Raw genomic sequence first — 20,005 nt, forward strand, 5'->3', positions numbered from 1 at the left:
TTTTCTAAACTGCAAATTGGAGATGATAATAATACCTCCCTTATGAGGTGCTTATGAGAATTAAATCCGACAAGTCAGAAAATAAGTCTGGCAAATGCCCAATACATTTTTACTAGTATTGCCATGAGGTCTTATCCTCTTACCTGTCTTCCAGGGAAATCATTCCACATCCTTTCTTCCCCCTCACGATTGCTGGCAAAAATGTACAGCACTTTAAGTGGAAAACACTCTGCAGGACACACACCACTCTACAGATGCTCAGAGTTATGACGCTGATCCTTCTGAATCCCCCAGAAGACCTTGCACTGTGCTGGACATGCAAGGGGTGGCCAGGGCACACTACGGACTCAGAAGTCTGTCAGCAGTTGGGAAACTGTCTTAAGCCTGAAAAAAAAAACAGTACCCTGGCTGTAATCCATAGCTAGGATCTCTTCTGCAACAGAGCCCCTTCCCTGTGTGCCAGAGGTGGGAGGGGGGCTATGGCTACATTTCAGTGCCCTCCTCCTCCTCTTCCTCTGCCTCCCCAGACTGCCAGAACTTTCATGAAAGCACAACTCTATTGCTGGGAGTGAAATTTGCTGTGGGCTCTAGCTGGTGGTTTCTGCACATGGGCTGTTGCTATGTTCAAAGCACTAAACCATCTGTAACTGGATTATTTACAGAGCTTCTCTCTTCCCAGCGCCGCTGATATGCGGCAACTCCGACCCTCTTCGCTCTAATGCACGCTTTTTCTCGCATGTCCCACTGAGACCCTTTGTCTGCTGCCGGCAGCTGGCCGGGCTGGGTACTTCCCTCAGCTGGCACAGCTCCCTCCGATCCCTAGAAGAAACAGCCCTCACCTACACACCAGGGAGGAAATAAGATTTCTGCTCAAAGCTAGCAACCTCTCTCTGAGGTGGTGTCAGCCTGAGACAGGAAGAGAAATGAGCTGTTTCTTCTTTGAAACGGCATTGGATGATAAGTCAGCCTTTCATACAGACTTTTGACACGTGGAGGATCAAGGTATGATGACCTTTGAGTATTCCTCACAGAGAAAATAGCTCCTAATTGGACAAAAGAGAAAAAGGAGCCAGCTGCTGCTTTCATGATTATTTCAACAACCACCTACAGTCAAAAACCGCCTCATTGTTTCATTACCACTGAAACTGATTGCCACTACATTGTCCATAGTCTCCCCTCTGTGCAAATTGGGGAGAAGAAAGAAATTCATCAGGCACTCATTCGGTTTCTAAATGTATTGTTTGCATATAGACATTGGCAGCCTGAAAATATCCCAGCAAGGAATGTCAAACTGACAACACGGTCTGTTTTTCAATTGTTCTCTCTGAAAATACCGTTTTTAACACATCCAGAAAGGCAAGCCAGATTGTGTTTTTATCAGTGTTTTAGTAAGAGACAAGAGGCTTGGTGGCTCAGTTGTGGGCATTGGATGTTAACTAAAACCATTTCTGGATGCGTTCGATTTATAAAAGATTAAAAGAATTCATCAATTTGAAAAAAAATGTACTGACCCTCTCTGCTGACAGTTGATGTTTATGCTGCAGGCTGAGTGTTATATAATGATTTGTACAGCACTTTATAGTTTTCAAAACACTTCTGCCTCCGGTATGTCATATGACACTCACAAGGACCCTGTGAGGGAGGCAAGGACAGTGTTCTTATCCCCATTCTGCATATGAGAAAACTATGCCTTGGAAAGATAGGGACTTAACAGAAGGTCACAGCACACGCCCCATCCCTCACAGGCCTTAGAGTGCCTATTTCTACCTTGTTTTGTTGGCAGATTTCTTCTTATTCTTTGAAGCGTGAATAAAACATCTCTTCTCTGAAGCTTTTTCTGTTTCCCTCTGCTCGGCCTCCCTGGAACTGTTCATTGGTTTAACTGGTATCAGTCAGCAACCACTACACGTGTCACAGGCAGAGACGCAGCACCGTCAGCGTATTCCTAGGACCCACGGCAAGGAGCTTGCTCTCTGTCTCATGATGTAATGCCTGACTCCTGGGGTCCCCAGGGGATAGTACCCCTCTATCTTGACCAAATTCCAAATTGTTGAGAAAGAAATCAAAGAGTGTCGTCAAATGGTGCGCTACATGTGTTAATGTATCTGGTAAAGTTGACGTAGGAGAGTGTGGTTCAGCACGAGGGCCAAATGTGTCTGTGAACTGGAATCCAAACCAAACCAACCCCCACCCATCGGCAGAGCTGGCCTTGTGAGAGGTCCCCGCTGGTCCCCATCATGGATGGGAGCGCAGACAGAGGCAGAGGCTCCCAAGAAACAAGATGAGGAAGCAGCTAAGCAGAGACCCAGCACCCTGCACCCAGCACCCAGTTGTTCTCATAGATTTTTACCACTCAGATCATGCCAGGAGGGAGTAAAGAGTGTCTTTAGGTCAGAATATCTCCTCCAGGGAGGCAAAGAAGGGAAGGCATCCCCTCTAACAGGACTCTAACTCCTGCTCACTCTGTAGCTCAAACTGGCTCAGAACCACGGGACGGAGAGGCTCACATACTCCCCCCGGAGCTGCCCCAGGCTCCTTTGCACAGGCTTCTGACCTCTGTGATGGCACCTACTGTGTGCTGTCCGTGTCTCTGCTCCATGATATGGGAGATTCCAGGACAGAGATCATTTCTCAACCAGCGCCCAGCATGAGGCCCAGTCCAGGGCAGTGCCCACGTTGCCGGATGTCTGTGCAGCCTGAGACTCATCCCTGGGCCCCACAACTCTGACTTCTGCCTCGGGGCTTTCTGTCCTGTGTGCCTCAGCGGTAGTGACACCATGACCCATAACCCACATCCCCCAATAAATGAACGGAGGGCCAATGACACTATTAATAGTTAATGCTTCTGAGAGCCCACTGTGTGGCAGATGCCCTGGGGTTTACACACACATACCTCTGATGACCCCTTTGAGCTGAGTACTAGTGTTCCCTCAACCAATGGATGCGGAAACTCATGCTTAGAGCGGTTTAGGCACTGGCCCACAGCCACAGAGCTAGTAGTGATGCTGGTTCAAACCTGGACTCTCACAGAGTATGTTCAGGAATTTAACAAAGACAAAGCAACCCAAAAGCTAAGCATTTGCTCACAGAAATATCCAGAGATGTTTTCCTGGTCACCCATCTTTGTTACAGACTCTTTGTGACGTGGTACGGAGCTACTCAAAATTGGTCTGAAAAGAAAAACTGGTCTGAGAACTATCACTGACTGTGACAAGATAAGAAAAGAATGGAGAGTAACCATTTAGAAACGGTCGTGGCAACTTGACACGGCTGCTGTGACCAAGTGATCAGCACTTGTCTTTCTGAGCAGGGAGAGATCTTCTAGATGACGCGAACTCTCATGATGAGCCACGAGTGGCCTGAGCTGTGTACTAGTATCTGATTACATTGTAAAAAATTGGTTCTTTATCATAGTTTGCGAAGCACTGACACTTAGTACCATTTCAGTTCGCTTGAGAGTGAATGATGGAAAAACTAGTCCAGCCAGATGGAAAAACAGGCAGGCAACTTCCATCCAGTTCTCTCTGCCCCCTGTCTGGGTGACCTGGGACAAGGTCCCTTAGGACAGCTGTAAAGTGAGGGGCTTGGGCTCAATTCTCTTGAGGGTCCCTCCTATTCCTGTGCAGTGGCATAGCGAGTGTGTTTGCTGTGGAGCTGTGGACAAAGCATGCCGCCTCCCATTTCAGTAAACAAAGGATGCTGCAGCCAAGCACCATCAGCCACTGCAGCTGCCCCCTCCGGTGCATCCTGAGGGGACTCAGGACGGAGAAGAACAGGACACTGGCTAGATAGCTACAGTGCATATCAAAGGAATAATTTCAATAAGCCCTGATTCTCGCATCCTCCCATACATAGAAAAGCACTAAAATTAACTTGAGATGTCTGTGTTTTGTTTTTTTTTTATAATTAGCAGTAATCTGTTGATGTTTGACTACTTGTTTTTGGTTTTTTTCCAGCAAAAACTCCTGTATATCCTGGCTCTTCCCTTATCTCTTTGGAATGGTGCCTCCGAGCTACTGAGAGGTCACCTCCCCAGGCTACAGTTCTCAGTGAGGCTAACTTTTAGGTTGTCTACTTTTTTTTAGTCAACAGAGCAAATCTTTTTTTTTTTTCAATTTAAAAAAATTCTATTTATTGAAAGAGCATCCTTAGACTCCAACATTTATTTTCTATCACCCTTATGCATTTATATATCCCCAAAAAAGTGAAACAGATTGCTTCAACTATTCCTAAAACTTCCTAGTCACAATTTGACTCTTCTAAGTCACTCCTAGTTTTCGGCGTCCTTCCCTTCTGCCCTCCCCATAGCCCTCTTTGTTCCATCAAGGCTGTTGCTCTTACAGCATTTCTTAAAGAGCACTCCATTACTGTCACCTGAATTTTCTTACAAGTTATTGCTAGTTTTGATGACCAGACTCAACGGTGACAGTGTGTCATATGACTATTACTGGGCCAGTTGGTGATTGAGAGAGGCTTTGTGATTTCAGATAGGTTAAAAAGTGAATAAAGGCATACATTTTAGGATTGATGAATAAAATACAGTAGCTTTCTCACTTTCCTCTGCTTTCTCCCATCTTTGCTAATAGCAGCGCCAGGGCAGCAAAACTTAATTTAATCAGAGAAAAATCACTGTTAACATCTTCCTCTACATAACGAAATTATTTTTGGCACAAATTCTGTACTAATCAGAAATTAGCACAATCTTCTTGACTTGTTCTTTAATTTCAAAAGTGATTTCACTTTTTTAAAAGAGTGATTCCACTTTAAAAGGTCACTCAACTGTGATAAAATGTGTATGATAAACCTACTGTATGGCAGAGGGAACTATATTCAATAGTTGTAATAATCTATAATGAAAAAGAATATGAAAAGGAACATACATATGTATAACTGAATCACTATGTTGTACACCAGAAACTAACACAACATTGTAAATCAACTATACTTCAATAAAAAATATGTATATATATATAATACACGAACTAAAATTTGCATCTGCCAAACAGAACTATCACACTTCACTCTCTGTGAGCTATATTAACTTTTTTTTTAAAATTTTTATTTATTTATTTAGTCAGTCAGGGGTGTGGGGGTGATTAGGTTTACTTATGTATTTTTAGAGGAGGTACTGGGGATTGAACCCAGGACCTCATGCATGCGAAGTGAATACTCTACCACTTGAGCTGTGCCCTCCCCCTAACTGTTCTAACTTTAAATTGAAGACAAATTCCCTGAAGTCACGCAGAACTGAAGTAACTCAGCTTTCATTTCTTTGTCTTTACAGGCCCTGAGCTCTCATCCTTGATTCTGAGTCTATTGTTTTGCCCCAGGAGTATGAAGGGCTGTAGGGGTTGGAGGCAAAATGAAGGGATTCCAAACTGTGAGCACCTGAGCCTGGGCATGTCGGCGGCTGACTGTGTATCTGGGAGTTCTCCAGTAGAACACAGTATTTATTAAAGGATAAGTAATAACAATGTGCTAACTTGAAACTAATAGTGGCCATCCTTTAGAAACTTAGCAAATATGGAAGGGGGACACTATTTTATCACTTACATTGCTTAGTAATGTTGGCACATGGTGACAATCAAAAGCAGAGCAATTTAACGGGTGGGTATAGCTCAAGTGGTAGAGTGTACACTTAGCATGCACAAGGTTCTGGGTTCAATCCCTAGCACCTCCTCCAAAAATAAATCAGTAAACCTAATTCATGCACCCCTCCATCACCACCAAAAAAAGAACCCAGAAAACAAAAGCAGAGCAATTTTTAATCATACTGGGTTTTTTAAAAAAAATTATTTTAAACAATTCATTACAGACAGTGGACCCTCTTATTTGTTGAATCCACGGCAGATCATCTCATCCCAACACCTCAGTCTTGGTTTGCTGCTGCTTCCAGTTATAATAGTGTGTGTATTTTACATGATTGCAGACTATTTGGTTTTAAGGAATTTCATTGGCAAGGCATTTACTCTTCTGGTTCAGTAAGTGTTAGTTCTGGGCCAAGGGAGAAAAAAGAGCAATCAATATTAATAATGGCCAACACTCACGGTGTGCAAGCTCTGTGCCCAGCACAGTGCCCAGTGCTTTAGGGGCACGTTCTCGTCTTTTCATCCAAATGCACCCCTAGGAAATTTGTTCTATTATTATCTACAGTTTACAGATAGGGAAACTGGAGCTCAGAGAGGCCAAGTAACTTCTCCAAGGTCACACAGTAAGTGGTACAGGATGGGTCTGGGCCCAACAGCCTGACTTCAGGGCCTATGCTTTTGACCTTCACTCTCTATTCTCTTCTACTAAGATGTCCCCCTACCACACATGTCCATCAAACAGAAGGCAGTGCACCACAATAAAATTGTTACCATTTGGGGTTATCTCTTCAGGACTAGGAAGTGTAAAAACACTGCCATATTTAATCCTTACAGCAACCCAGCAAGGGAGGTATTTGGTACTGTCTTTCACCTGGCAAGGGAAAGACGTTCAGTAAGGTTAATTGTTTTTAGATTACAGAGTCAGTATATGATGAAGCTGGTATTCAGAGTGTAAATGAAAAATATTGCCAGCCGTATCAGTAAACAAAGAGTGCTGTAGCCATCAAGTCATCAGCTGCTGCCACCACTCTCTGACAGTGAGCGGAGGGAACTCAGAATGCAGACAAGCAGGCAACCCGTCTCTGCAGCCACCCCCAGCAGTGCCCCATGAGGGGAGGCAGGATGCAGAACAGGATACAGGCCCTGCACAGCTAGGTGCCTATCAAAGGAATGATTTCAATGAGCCCAGAACTTTGCACCTTCCCACACATAGAAAAGTGCTAAATTCCTTAACTTGAGACACTGGTTTTCTTTAATTAACAGTAATCTTTTTATGCTCTGAGCACCTGGCCTTTGATGCCAAAACTCATATACCCTGGCTTCTACCTTGCTACTCTGGAACAGTTTCTTCGAGTGATCTGAGATGCTGTGTCCTGGGCTTGAGTTCTAAGAAAATCCACTGAATAAAACATAACTCTCAACTTTTAGGTTGTGCATTTTATTTCAGCCGACGAGAGCTACACTTATTTCTGTACTTTTTTGTTATCTCACACTTCCTGCCTAAGATGTCCAATGCTGTATGACGCGTTGAACTAGGAATATATTGGTGTACACACAGTGTGAGAAAATCCCTACACGCAAGAAACAAGATGCTGTCCATCTAGATGGAGAGCTAGGTACTTGATTTCCCAGCTTGCCTTGCAGCTCTGGTGGCCCAGTCCTGGCCAATGAAAGGGCAAAGGGGAAGCTGGCTGATGGACGTGGGTAGGTACTTGGAAGACAAGTCATGGATAAGCAATTGCTATGAAGTCATGTAAGTCAGGAATAAGCAGAAACCAAGAGGTAAATGAAGGAAAGCTGAAAGTCATAGGGTAATGCAGGAGAATTGCAACTGTGGCAGAGCCTTTAAGCCAAAAATGGCTGCTACTGAGGGACCAGTAAGATGTTCAGGTCCCTCCATTGTTGACCTTCTAGAGTTTTGTGGAGCCATAGGAGCTGCAATGATTCCTGATTGATCGCTGAGCAGGCTCTGTGGCTGGTGAAGCCATGTCACCTAGCTTACCTCCCCAGATCCACTTACAATAGCCCCATCAGATCACACTAGTTCTGGTCGTCTGAAAGAGCTTAACCAGCAGGTAACAGTTCAGCGCCATCATTCCCATCATCAGTCCTCGTGTCACACACACACCGAGGGAAGCAGAGGTTACACGCAGCGTGCCTGTGGGCTGTGTTTGTCCCAAGTACACGTCTTGTTTGGCATGCCCAGTATCTACATGTGCACTACGATGCCTCTAGATGAGGTGTGCTCTTCCATTTGTTGTGGACCCTACCCCTCTCTATCCTTCTTACTTGCCCTACTTTGCACAGTCACATGACCTGCCTGGTCCCTGTAGGATCAGAGCACTGCAGAGGCGGTCACATCAGCTCTGTTGCCAGGTGCTCGGCACGCTGGCTTCCCTGGCAGCGGCTGACCCATGCCCTCAGGGCAGGACGGGAGGCTGCTGCTTTCCCCAGAATCTCCCTTGTTTCTAAGGACCGCGGCAGGAAGGGGGAGAGAAAGAGAGAGAGAGAGAGCGCTTGTCGCCACCCCCACAGACCACAGATATCTTCTGTCACTTCATCATCGACTTTTCTCCACTGCAATGTGTCTGCTGCTCATAACTCCCGTTGCCACTTCTAATCACATCCAGCACCACTTACCACACGGCTGTCTTCTCTCCCAGCCTTCTGTTGCTTTTTATCCTACCTGTCTTACCGGTCGTTTCTGTGGTTGATCTCTGTGGTCGTAACCAATTAGCGGGCGCTCCTCCTTCTGCCCAGCAAACCATGAGTCTCCTCCGACGTGGCCCTAGGACTGTGGCTCTGGATAGCAGTGTTTGTGAGCTGGGCCCTCAGGGCTGGCGTTACTGTCAGTCAGTTCTGGTTTTGTTTTCCCCAAGATGTTTGGAGTGCAGAGGGATTCTAGAAGCCTGAGGGAGCTGGAACGTGCAGCTACCACAGAGGTGTGGCTTGTCTCTGAAAATAACAGCCTGTGGAAATAGAGAAAGGAGAGATTACTGGGACTGGCATCCGAGGTGGCAGACAAGTTTCCCTTACAGGATGGGTTAAACCAGAAAAGAAAGGATCACAAAGAACATCCAAAACTGTAGAGGAGGCAGTAAAAGGTGGGTGACAGTCCAGGACGTGGTGTGCACACACAGGAGCGTGGGTATGTGTCTGTGCACACGTGTGCGTGTGTGTATGTGGCAGGACTAGTGCTGGAGAGCTTTGGAAAATAAAGTTAGTAAGAACAGTTTTACAAGGTCTTGAAAGGTAGATGACCAAATTTGGAGTCACTGCAGTAGGTAGTTTAGAGCTATTGAAAGAAAGAGACATTTGGGCCCCGGTGCCCATCTGAGTGATGACCCAAAGGCAAAGCAGAAATGCAGAGGACATCACCCTGGGATACTTTGAAGGCACAGTTGACAAGCCTGGATGACTGGCTCAGTCTGAAGGGCTGAAAGGAGGAAGCAGTCAATGTGGATGCCAAAGTCTTAAGCTCAGGGGCACATTGGCACAAGCCACAGAATGGAAAGGTTGAGAGAGCTAAAAGGAGATAATGAATTCTGTTTTTAAAGTGACATTTCATTCTCCAGAAAGAGACTTCTCTTCTTCATGTATTTGCTCAGCTGCCTATGTGGTTGCCAGAACAGATCTGCATCTGCAGTGCGCACAATGGGGGTGCCTGGAGAACAAAGACAAGGCTCTCTCTTCCCTTCATCCCTGGGAATCCTTGTTCCGAGCCAACAGGACAGCAGGCCCAGAAGCTTCCACTAGGCTAGCCTCCATCAAATGGCCGCGGGTCTCTCAGTGAGGGCTCTGGCCAGGATGAGACAGATGTCAACCAGTTAGTCCAGGAGAAGAGCTCAGAAGCCCAGTACTTATACTTCAGCAGCAAATACACTAAAATTGGAATGAGACAGAGAAGACTAGCATGGCCCCTGCGCAAGGATGACACACAAATTTGTGAAGAGTTCCATATTTTTATGAACTTATTTACAAAACAGGAACAGACTCACAGACATCATAGAAAACAAACTTTTGGCTACCAGAGGGGAAATGAGGTGGGAAGGGATAAACTGGGAGTTTGAGACTTGCAGATACTAACTCCCATGTATAAAATAGGTTAAAAAAAGTTTCTACTGTAGAGCACAGGGGACTATATTCAATACCTTGTAGTAACCTATAATGAAAAAGAAAATGAAAACGAATATATGTATGTGTAAGTATGGCTAAAACATGCTGTACACCAGATATTGACACAACATTGTAAACTGACTATACTTCAGTTAAAAAAAAAAAAAGAAGAAGCTCATTACTTGATGTGACTTCAGAGGCAGGCTCACATTCTTTTGCTGACAAGTAGGCATTTGTCATATTTGGTCCCCTCAGCACACTGGCAGGCTGCGAAGCTGTTAAATGAAAACTGACCCATCACAGGAAGAGAGTGAAGGGCAAATGGTCATTATCTCATTCCACATTCCTTGCCATGGACCGCATCCCTGCTCTCTGTATTCAGACACTTGTAAATATCAGCAACCTCCAAACCACATCAGGTTGTGAGGCCCAGAAGGGCACTGGTATTAAGGCTGTCCAAACTCTTGCTGGGAGTTTGGGAACCTTTCTGCACCCCAAGGACCTCCACGGGGGCTCTCTTGGCAGGCACTCCCTGGAGTAAGCTGACTGATTTTTCACAACATAATCACGCCCTAGACTTTCAAACGGGCTGTGCATTTTAGAGCATGGATTAACAGCTGCCTATTGGACCTGTATAATCCTGAGTGTTAGCATGTAAACTTCACTGTCACGAGACCACTCAGTTCATCTGGGGACATTTGACTTTTCTCAGTGTCTGGGCTTTCTGGAAATCCTAGGTGGGTCCACATAGCATGCAGTGTCACGAACAGTTGTTCAGCGTACTGGTTTCACGCATGCACAGCTAAACGGGAGTCCCAGCTTTGCTCCCACCAGCTGCTTGGACTCTAGGAAAATTACTAACCTTTTTAAGCCTCAGTCTCCTTATCAGTAAAATGGAGATAATAATGCCTTTACAATGTCTTCGTGATGAAACAATCATGTATAAAGGCTGTGTTAGTTATCTATTGCCGCATAACAAATGACCCCAAAACGTAATGGCTTAAAGCACCAATAAACATTTTTTAATCTCATCATTTCTGAGGGTCAGGAATGGAGGAATGGCTTAGCTGGGTGGTCCTGGCTAGTGATTTCTCAGATATCAGCTGGGGCTGCAGTCATCTGAAAGCTAACCTGGGGCTTGGAGGATCCACTTCTAAGATTGCTCACTACGTGGCTGATAGCTTGGTGCTGGTTCTTAGCAAGGGCCCCCGGTTCCTCTCCACATGGGCCTCATTGTAGGGCTGCTAGAGTGTCCTCAGAGCATGGTGACTGCCTTCCCCCAGAACAATCAATCCAAGAGGCCAAGGCAGAAGTTGCAATGCCCATTATGACTCAGAAGTCACATATGACCACTTCCACTGTATGCTACTGGTCATACAGGTCAGCCCTGACTCATTATGGGAGGGGACTATTCAAGGGCATGAATCCTAAGAAGCAAGGATCACTGCAGGCTGTCTTGGATGCTGGCAAGGGCTTTCACAGTACTTCACTAAATGGTAGCTGCTAACAGGATGATTATTGTTACCTGCTTCTTATCACTTCCACATGAAAAAAAGAACTATTCCTTTCCTTTTGCTCTAAAGTGGCCAATCATTGCTTTTCTACTTGCAGATCTAGTGGCTTGCCAGTCCCATGGTGATGTCAGAAAGGGCAGCACCCCCAAGGCCTCAAGAGGGTGACTCAAATACCCTAAAGAGGCACTCTGAAACTTTGGCCTGTTCTATTTCTTTCCATGCTGATATAATTAGAATCCCTCACAGCTACTTCTTGATTTCTCTGATGACATGAATGCTGCAGTCAGCCAGGATCTGCAGGACATAAGCAACTGCAGCAGCAGGAAAGATGCTGACTTGCACTTTATGGTCCAGCTCTGCTAAGCAGAGAGTAGTGACTGGGTCACCCCCGTGACAATAGCAGAGACTGTGCGGGAAATGGGAATGTGTCCTTAAGGGACAACTAGAGAAGTGTATCATCCCTGGGGCGGTGTTTATCAGCAGCAGCTCCAAGCTCTTGGTTAATTGTAAACCACTGTCAGGATGACTTTCCCTATGTCATCACAGATGCCACACATTTGATGAGACTCAGGTTGGCTAGTGATGGGATGACTGAAGACACTTCAGTGGCAGAAGTGGCCAGTTGTTTCCCAGTATCAGTTCTTCTCTTCTTCCACAGGAAGAGAACCCCCAATTATTAGCTAGGAACAAGGCTACCCAGAACAAAAACTACATTTATCAGACCGCCTTGACAAAAGTCCTGGCCAGTGGAATGTAAGTGGAGGGCATATATGCAGCTTCTGGAAAAAGAACATGTATTTCTCTTATTCCTTCCTGCTTGCTGGAATCCTGATGAAATAACTGGAGCCACAGGAGCCACTTTGGATCATGAGGTGACCCTGGGAATGGAAGCCACTTGTGGCAGAGTAAAAAGATAGAAGACATGTGAGAGCTCTCTTCCAACTCCAAGTTATCTGCCCCTAGATTTCTTGAACATTAGAAAGAAATAAACATTTTATTTTTTCAAAAGCCATTTTTGCTTTGCTTCTTTCTGTTCCTTTATGACAAACATAACCCCAACTAGCACAGCTTCTTACTGTAATGGCCATTATTACAGTTCTTGCGCATGACCTGCCACCAGGACATGCATTTACCTGGTATAAGAAAGCCTGCAGAAATGATCCTAGGAGGAGGAAGACAGACCATCATATAGTTTCATGCACATTTGTTGAGCTCCTCCTACTATTAGCAAGGCACTATGAGGAGTTCAAAGTTGAATGGGTCTCATCCAGTGGAGCTCAGCCATCAAATTACATGGAGGCAGTCAAGCAGTTGTGTACAGAGTTTGTTGTGAGTTTCTCTCCCATCTTGAGCACCCTGTTACCACCATTTGGTTTGTTCATACATTTGTTCTACCATTCTTTCATTCATTCACTCAACAAATATCTATGAATAACTTCTACATGTCAGGCATGGTGCCAGGTGCTAAAATCACAGTGATATACTGAATTAGATGTGCCACGTGGCCTTGTGAAGTTAGCAACATAGGATGCTGCCATGTAGTGTGGGAATACTTTGGAATCTTATGCCTTAAAAAAATAAAATTGTAATAACATTATTTCTTACTGTGACATATCTTCAATAAACAGAGAGAAGGAAATAATCACGGTTCAGGAACAAATACTAACAATTTGCTATTTTCAAAAGTCTTAGTATAAGGTATACTTCTCTTTTTTTATGTGGGAATATTTAATTTTGAGACCTGCTTTTTTCACTTAATATAATATTGGGAACATTCCACCCTAACAACAAATATACTCCTACAACAACATTTTTTGAAAGGATCATGTATTCCATTGAATGGAACTGATGTAATTTATATAACTCCCTAATGATGGACACGCAGGCAAGTCTTGATTTTTCACTATTATAAAGAGCTACTATAGTGAACATTCATACAGCTAAACATTTTGTGTACTTATGACTATTTCTTTGGAATACTTTCTTAAAAGTAAAATTGCTAGGTCAAAATGTAGGTATAATTCTAAGAGTTTCCGTCCAAATCTAAAACTAAATCTAACTTCAAGTGGTTAGACAAATTTAGTCTCCCTCCAACCAGCCAAGAGTTCCACTGAATGTCTTCTTTCTCATGTAAAGACTTTGAAAGGACTCCCATCACATGATGAGTCACACTTTTGCATGAATCATTTTTCAGACTCCTTCCCTCCCCAGAGGGAAGAGCAGAGCTCCCGGAGAAGGCAGGAATCTGGCAAAGGGCACAGAAAGGTGGGACAGGCCTGGTAACAACAGTCTTAGCAAAAGTCCTGCTCCAAGAGTAGACCTGCCTCCCTCCTGCAGAATGTTCTCTGAGCCGATGAGGGGCACATCATGTGGAGATGACGGTACATCCCCTCCTCCAGCTTCATCTTCTCTCCCCTTTCCTCCTTGTCCTCATTCTTTGTCACTGATCATCATCATCCAAAATGAAAAGAACTTTACTGGATTTTCTGTTTATAAAATGATGGAAACTTTTTGAAGTAAGTTTAAAGAAATACAGAAAAGAAGAAAGGAAAAAAGTGGGGAGGATATAGCTCAAGTGGTAGAGTGCACACCTAGCATGAACAAGGTCCTGGGTTCAATCCCTAGTAACTCCTCTAAAAATAAATAAACCTAATCCCCTCCTGCCAAAAGACAAAAACAACCCAAAAAACAAAATGAAACAAGGAGAAAGGAAAAGGAAAAATCACCCCCTAAATATTGCTACCCAGTGATATGAGCACTGTGAAGGCATAGGTGAACATCTTTCTTGATGTCTCTCTGCATGTACGCCAGCTCCCATTTATTATCTAGCCTTACAACAAATTCACGAGATGGGCAACATTATCTCTCTCTTATAATTACGGAAACTGAAGTGCAGGAGATGTCAAATTACTTGCCCAAGTTTATAGAACTAGTAAGTGTGGGACTGGGATTTGAACCCGACTCTCCTACTTCAAAGCCTGCAAACTTTAACCATTGCACAATCTGTTCAGTTCTTCTGCTTTTCTCTTTCTGTGTGTGTATTTGTACAAATGGCATCCTTATATTTCTTTGGTTTCTCTGTTTCATTCAAAAAGGTGTCATGGGCATCTTCACAAAGATATTTAGACACTGGGCTCTAAACTTTGTCTCGACAACAGCTTATTAAATCTGTGACCTTGTGCCTACTTAACCTCAGGCCAGTTTCCTTATCTGTAAAATGAGTAATATAATACCCAAGTTAAGGAGTGGTTATGAGCTCTGAATCAGACAAGACATGTAAAGCACCTGCCACATGGGCGACACTCACTGAAATCAACTCTTTATGTTTCCAGGCAAGAAACGTGGATCATCACCATTTGAATGGCAGCTCATTATTCTGAAGTGGGGATGTCTTGTGATCTATTTTAACAGACAGTAAACAATGTCTTGGCTTGACATTTTGTTGTCTCCAATTCTTCAATTTGTCACTAATGTGCATTCCAACGCTCCCATCATGCACCCTCGTCCAATTGCTTCCCTAGGATAAATTCCTAGAAGAATTGGGTCAAAGTGGATGTGTATCACAAACATGCCCCGCAGAAGGGTTGTACCAACTTACTTCAAGAGGGAGGTTCTTAACGATGCAGGAAATGGGAGCAGGACATTCTCCCCTCCAGTTTCTGTTTCTTCCTTCCCTGTGAGAGGCAAGTGGCTTTCTAGATACCCCTAGCACCCAATTAACTCCGGTAAAACCCTTCCTTCCTTTCTACCTTTCTTCCTTCCTCCCTCAGATTAAAAAAGAGAGAGAGAGTGCAAACCATTTGGTGTTCTAGCCAGAAGCCCCACACCTTCTGTTCCAAAGGGGTAAAATTTAAAGGTGCTGTAATTCTGTTGGAAACAAAACAAAACAAAAATTGCTGAAACTAAATGCTGCTGAGAACTGATACATTAAAGCCTGTGTGCATGTTTAATTTATACGGCATGTATAAATATATAGGCACACACAGATTTGATTGTTTCTATAGGAAAAGGTGTATGTCTGAGGGATTTACACACACATACACACGCAAACGTGTGTGTGCATCTATGTGATACATATACAACATGCAACCAAAAATTTAAAACAGAAAAATATAACCCCTTTGTCTCAAATCCCAGACTGACACTTCCCACAGACGTCTTAAGTGCTCTTTTGTTTTTTCATGTCTACAAATACCATGAAATACTCAATATTTATTTTTCTGACTTTCACAGACACTGCAGATCTACACCTATCATTTTTGTAGCAAGCCTGTACCTTAAAACAAGAATAAGTGACAGCTGCAGTCAGGGGCATTTTCCAATTGATTACAGGCAGCTGATCTCCCTGGTGGGTCCACTCCCTGACCCTCCACTGCCCAGGAAAGACCCTCTGAGTACAGAAAGTTGGCTACTCCCCTCTTTGACTTCATATCTGTAGGAGAGATATAAAGAGGTTTCCATTATTCTTTAAAATTCAGTTTTACTCTGAATTCCTTAAGGAAAGGAGCCATGCAGGATTCAAGTTGGGCTGATGAAGCTGTAATCAGATCATCCGGGCTCTCTGCCTCCAGTGAGGCTGGCACTTCCCAACAGTATGTTCCCAGGAGTTTTCTGGTTTGGAGTCAAGCCCGTGGGACACTGCTTCACAGTTAAGGAGACCACGCGGTTAGGCAGAGGACAGCGAGCACGGGCTCTCTCTCTCTCTCTGTTTTTCCCAACATAGTTGCATCTGAGGTTTATGTCATTTCTAACAAGGCTAGTTAGGAGTCAAACCATCCCACTCTCCAGCCAAACGTGAACAAGGAGATAAGGTGGGAAGTCCACGTTACTTCCATTTTGAAAAATTTCAGAAATGCAGTTTAAGCCCCACCAATCCTGAAGACTTCACCAGACTCAGAGTCTTCCAGCATCAGTGGAGAAACGCAAAGTATCGTGAAACCTGGCCAGGTCCCAGCCCTGATGCTAACTGACCAGCCGTGTGGGCACAGGCAGCTCACTTGACTCTGGTCCCCTCTTTCAGTGATGATAGCAGTGTGTGCGCTTCCCATCTAACTCCTGGAGCTTCCACTGTAAGAACCAACTGAAGTAACATTCGAGTATTTTGGAAATACACGAGGCAAGGTATTCATTACGGCTGGCCCAGTTTATCTGAGTTGGTTGAGAAGATATAGAAAGAAGGAGCTGCTCCCATTGTCTGCCTGAGCAGACAGGAGGCTAATTCATCTCTCCCTGCAAGCCGATCAGCACTTCCGTCCTGCTCGGCTTTTGCTCCAGCTTCCAAATACCTCAAGGGAAGGAGACAGGAGACGCTATGCCACCCGGGTAATTCATCCCCACTTCAGAAATCCTCATTATCTGGAGTTCTTTCAATGTCTACCTATAGCCCCTTGCACAGGCAAGTAAATTAATTGCCTCTTATTTTGATCTCGGAGGAGATAAAGATTATCTCCTTCCTCCCTGCCTGACCTTGAAGGCTGTTTAGATTCTTCCTCTGTTGCTGTGTTTCTCTCTCTCTAGCGGAGGCAAGGCAAGAATTTATTGTACATGCAGTTAAGAGGAATGTCAAGAATTTATCTTACATGCAATTCCAAAGATAATCCTGCAAGAACAGAAGACTCAGAATGAGGGCAGACTTCTAGGTAAGGGGAATATTTAAATGCTGTGAACAAAGCAACCATAATGGCGCCCACGTGAGGCCCAGGAAAGAACTTGGCAGGGGCGGGGGCGTGTTGGGGGTGGATAGAACGAAAGCAGTGTTTCACAGCTACAGGCAGAGAGTCCAAAAACTGGGGCTCTGAATGATCTCCTCTCGTCACTGGCCCAGCAAGGATAAGGGTCCAACAATGCTGTTTTCCAGAATCTTCCTTTGTAAGACTTACGGATGCTCTGACGTACTCAGCAAGTAAGACTTAGGGGCGTGTATTACCACCAGCTGTATTTCACAGAAAGAGAAATTCAAATAGACTCTTGTTCTTTCCTTTTGCTTTTTTTTTTTTTTTGGTCCTATATAATGAATTCTTTATCAAATCTCAGGAGTTTTTCAGTGACACTAAAGTATTGAAAAAAATTCCAGCACTGTGATTTTTACAGTGAAGCTTTCATTTTTGGCTTTCCAGGACAAAGAGGCCGCTTTCCAAAAGGCGGGCCATTTTGAGTTTGAGTGAAAATCGGTCAGCTGGGAGGCAGGGAGGGGAATATTGCCACCCTCACAGTCTAAGTTGGCTTCCACCAAGGCAGAGAAAGGACTTCCAAAGATCAGGAACCCACTGGCCTTTTTTCAGTGCAGTAGCAATGCTTTCCCTGTGGTCACTGCGTGAGAGGTGGGGTCTCCAAGCCCAGAGTGACCTGCAAAGTCTTGAAACGCAGCCCACCTTCAGCTATGTCAGTCCTTCCCTACGTGGGCTGGGCATCAGTTCCAGGCACTAGGCTTGTGTCTGACATCAGTAGGGCCCTGGGGCAAGAGTACAACTGGACACCCCCAGCATACGGCCTGTCCCACCTCTCCTTCCACCCCTGGTTCCATCTTGCACTGAGAGAGACTTTTGCACCCAAGCTCCATCCATGCCCGACAAAGGCTGCCCTTAGCCACAACTCAGATCAGTCGGAAAGCTCTCTAGGAGTGTAGCCCATCCTTGGGAGGATGGATCCAAGGAAGAGCTCCACACTGGCCTTGGAAATCAGCTTCTGACCAGGTGGGCAGGGAATCCTGAGATTCTGGGTAGCCAGGATGTGTTCTAGAATCTCAGGCCCCAGCCAGATCTACTGACTGAGAATCCGCATTTCAGCAATCATGATCCGTGATCTGTGTACACATTAAAGTTTGAGCAGCACTACTGGCTGCATGCAAACTCAGAGCTCGTAGGAGACAGGAGGGAGCTGTTTCCTCCCACCTCTCCTTCTCTGTGTCTCATTCTCCCCATGGCTTTCCAGAGATGCCCGCTCTGGATGCACTGGAAGCTTCTCTAGAAAGCTTTAAAATGTGACCCTGGACTCCACTCCAGAGATCTTGATGTAATTGGTCCAGGGAGAGACCTGGGCAATAGGGATTTCTTAAGGAGCTCCCCACATGTGACACTAACACGCTGCCCGGGCGGAGAGTCCCAGGCCACCCCAACACCCAACACCCAACACCGTGGCCTCCTTCAGTCGGGCCGCATGGAAGGGTCAACACACCCGAACCTGCATCCTTTAGGGCTCCAGAGCAAGCCTGCTGGTGAAAGCAGTCAGATCTCTGTAAGATTGTACAAATGGTCCTGTCTCACAAACTCCCAGGGATTGATGCCATATGTGAAAACAGTGCCCCTTTGAGAAACACGTGTAATTTGGCTGCCGCTGTCCAGCCCTGCTCTCCAGCCCTGCTGTCCATGGCCGTTTGCTGGCTCAGCTGATTCCTCCAAGGTGACTGAAATATGGGAGGAATATCAGATTCATACGTTTATTAAATAAATCGTCCTAATAAAAGTGCCCATGTTGAGCATATTGATATAGTTGCCCCTTTCCAGTCATTTATTAATAAATAAACAGATCTTTCTTGGGTCCCTACTGTGTGCCAGACTGAATGGTGCTGCAAGGGTGTTTCAACATGACAGATTCTAGCTTCAAGGACCCCACCACCTTGTGGGGACCAGCAAAGGCCTAGAATTCAGAAGAGTCGAGTTCTACCTGTCCTTCAGTTTCTGAATCCGTAAAAAGTGAAATAAAGTCCAAAATCTTTATGACCAGTGCTTGGGATGTCTGAGGGATTTCAAGCACCATCACTTTTTTATATTATAGTTAGCATTTTTTTAACCTTAAAAAATAAGCTGGATGTATAAATCTAGCTCCCTCAAGGCACCCACTTGCTTTTGAAAAAAAAAAAAAGCTTTCTGGATGAGGCATAAATGTAATTTTAAATCTCTGAAGGTCCAACTTGGCAACTTTTTCCCTATTGTTTTGAAATACTGTATATTTGGATAATAATAGGATGGACAGATAGGAAACTTTTTATTATGCAAACCATGAATACGGAAAAGGAAAGACTTTTTGGTACTCCATTTCCTTCCAGGATGGTGTGGGGGAGAGCAGGGGAAGCAGAGGGGAGGGGGGACTGGTGGAGGATGGTGGTGGGGAGGGCACCTGCACCTGGGCGTGCCTGCATTTTCTTGCCAGACAGGGACCAGGGAAAGGCGGGAGAGGAGAGAAGGGGCAGAGGATCCCGGCTGCTGCACAGGCGATCATCACGTGTTCCTGGACATCTCTCCCTCAGACTGTACCCCAGCATTTGAACGATTAAACAGCAGGTGTAGCTGGCAAGATGTATTTCAGCAAAAAGTTTCATGCAAACTTAAAGCGGAGAGTCAAAAAGACAGTGAGAGAGGCAGAGGGTAAGCAGGGAAATATAAAAGAAAAGATGGTTTTGAAAGGCTGCTTGCAGGGAGGGTGCAGGGGCTGGTAAGACCAGGAAAGCAGCTGCCGGAGGCTAGCCTGCCCTGCACCCTGGAGAGGACCAGCATTTTCTCCAGGAGCGGCCTGGGCTGCCCTGGCTGGAACTGACAGGCCTTCTGCGCAAAGCAAAAGCAAGTCCCATTTTAAGAACAAATCAATTTGACAGCATCTGAGCCATTCTGTTGTTTCAGATTGAGTCTTAGCATGGCCATGGTAGGAGCAATTTAATAGACGTCAGGCTGCCTGCCACAGTCAAGGGGCTCCCAACAGAGCACATGGCGGCAGTAATGGGGACAGGTGTGGCACCCCTGCATCCCCAGCACACTCCCGCTCCACCCCACCCTTCTGTCACCAGGTGACAGG

General features: G+C 45.1%; 1 protein-coding gene and 1 non-coding gene across 3 annotated transcripts in view; one reads left to right on the forward strand and one right to left on the reverse strand.

Moving 5' to 3' along the window:
- LOC140697391 (uncharacterized) overlaps window positions 1–10,953 on the reverse strand; it is a 49,806-nt gene extending 38,853 nt beyond the window's left edge. The window contains exons 1-3 of one of the 2 annotated variants that reach the window (XR_012074382.1): window positions 10,836–10,953; window positions 8,275–8,557; window positions 150–384 (exon numbers count right to left, since the gene is read on the reverse strand). Coding sequence is in view for 1 of the 2 variants with exons in the window: in XM_072964750.1 (XP_072820851.1) it covers window positions 8,275–8,356 (82 nt within the window). In the remaining variant the exon portion in view is untranslated. Of the gene's footprint in view, window positions 1–149; window positions 385–8,274; window positions 8,558–10,835 lie in introns of those variants that run through there. The other variant, XM_072964750.1, reaches the window with a different exon arrangement.
- Window positions 9,451–9,553, forward strand: LOC116278826 (U6 spliceosomal RNA). The gene has a single exon (XR_004188184.2). It is a non-coding gene; the product is annotated as a U6 spliceosomal RNA (small nuclear RNA).
- Window positions 10,954–20,005: the final 9,052 nt, after the last annotated feature.

The sequence above is a fragment of the Vicugna pacos genome, chromosome 7, assembly GCF_048564905.1.
Source record: "Vicugna pacos chromosome 7, VicPac4, whole genome shotgun sequence".
NCBI lineage: Eukaryota > Metazoa > Chordata > Mammalia > Artiodactyla > Camelidae > Vicugna > Vicugna pacos.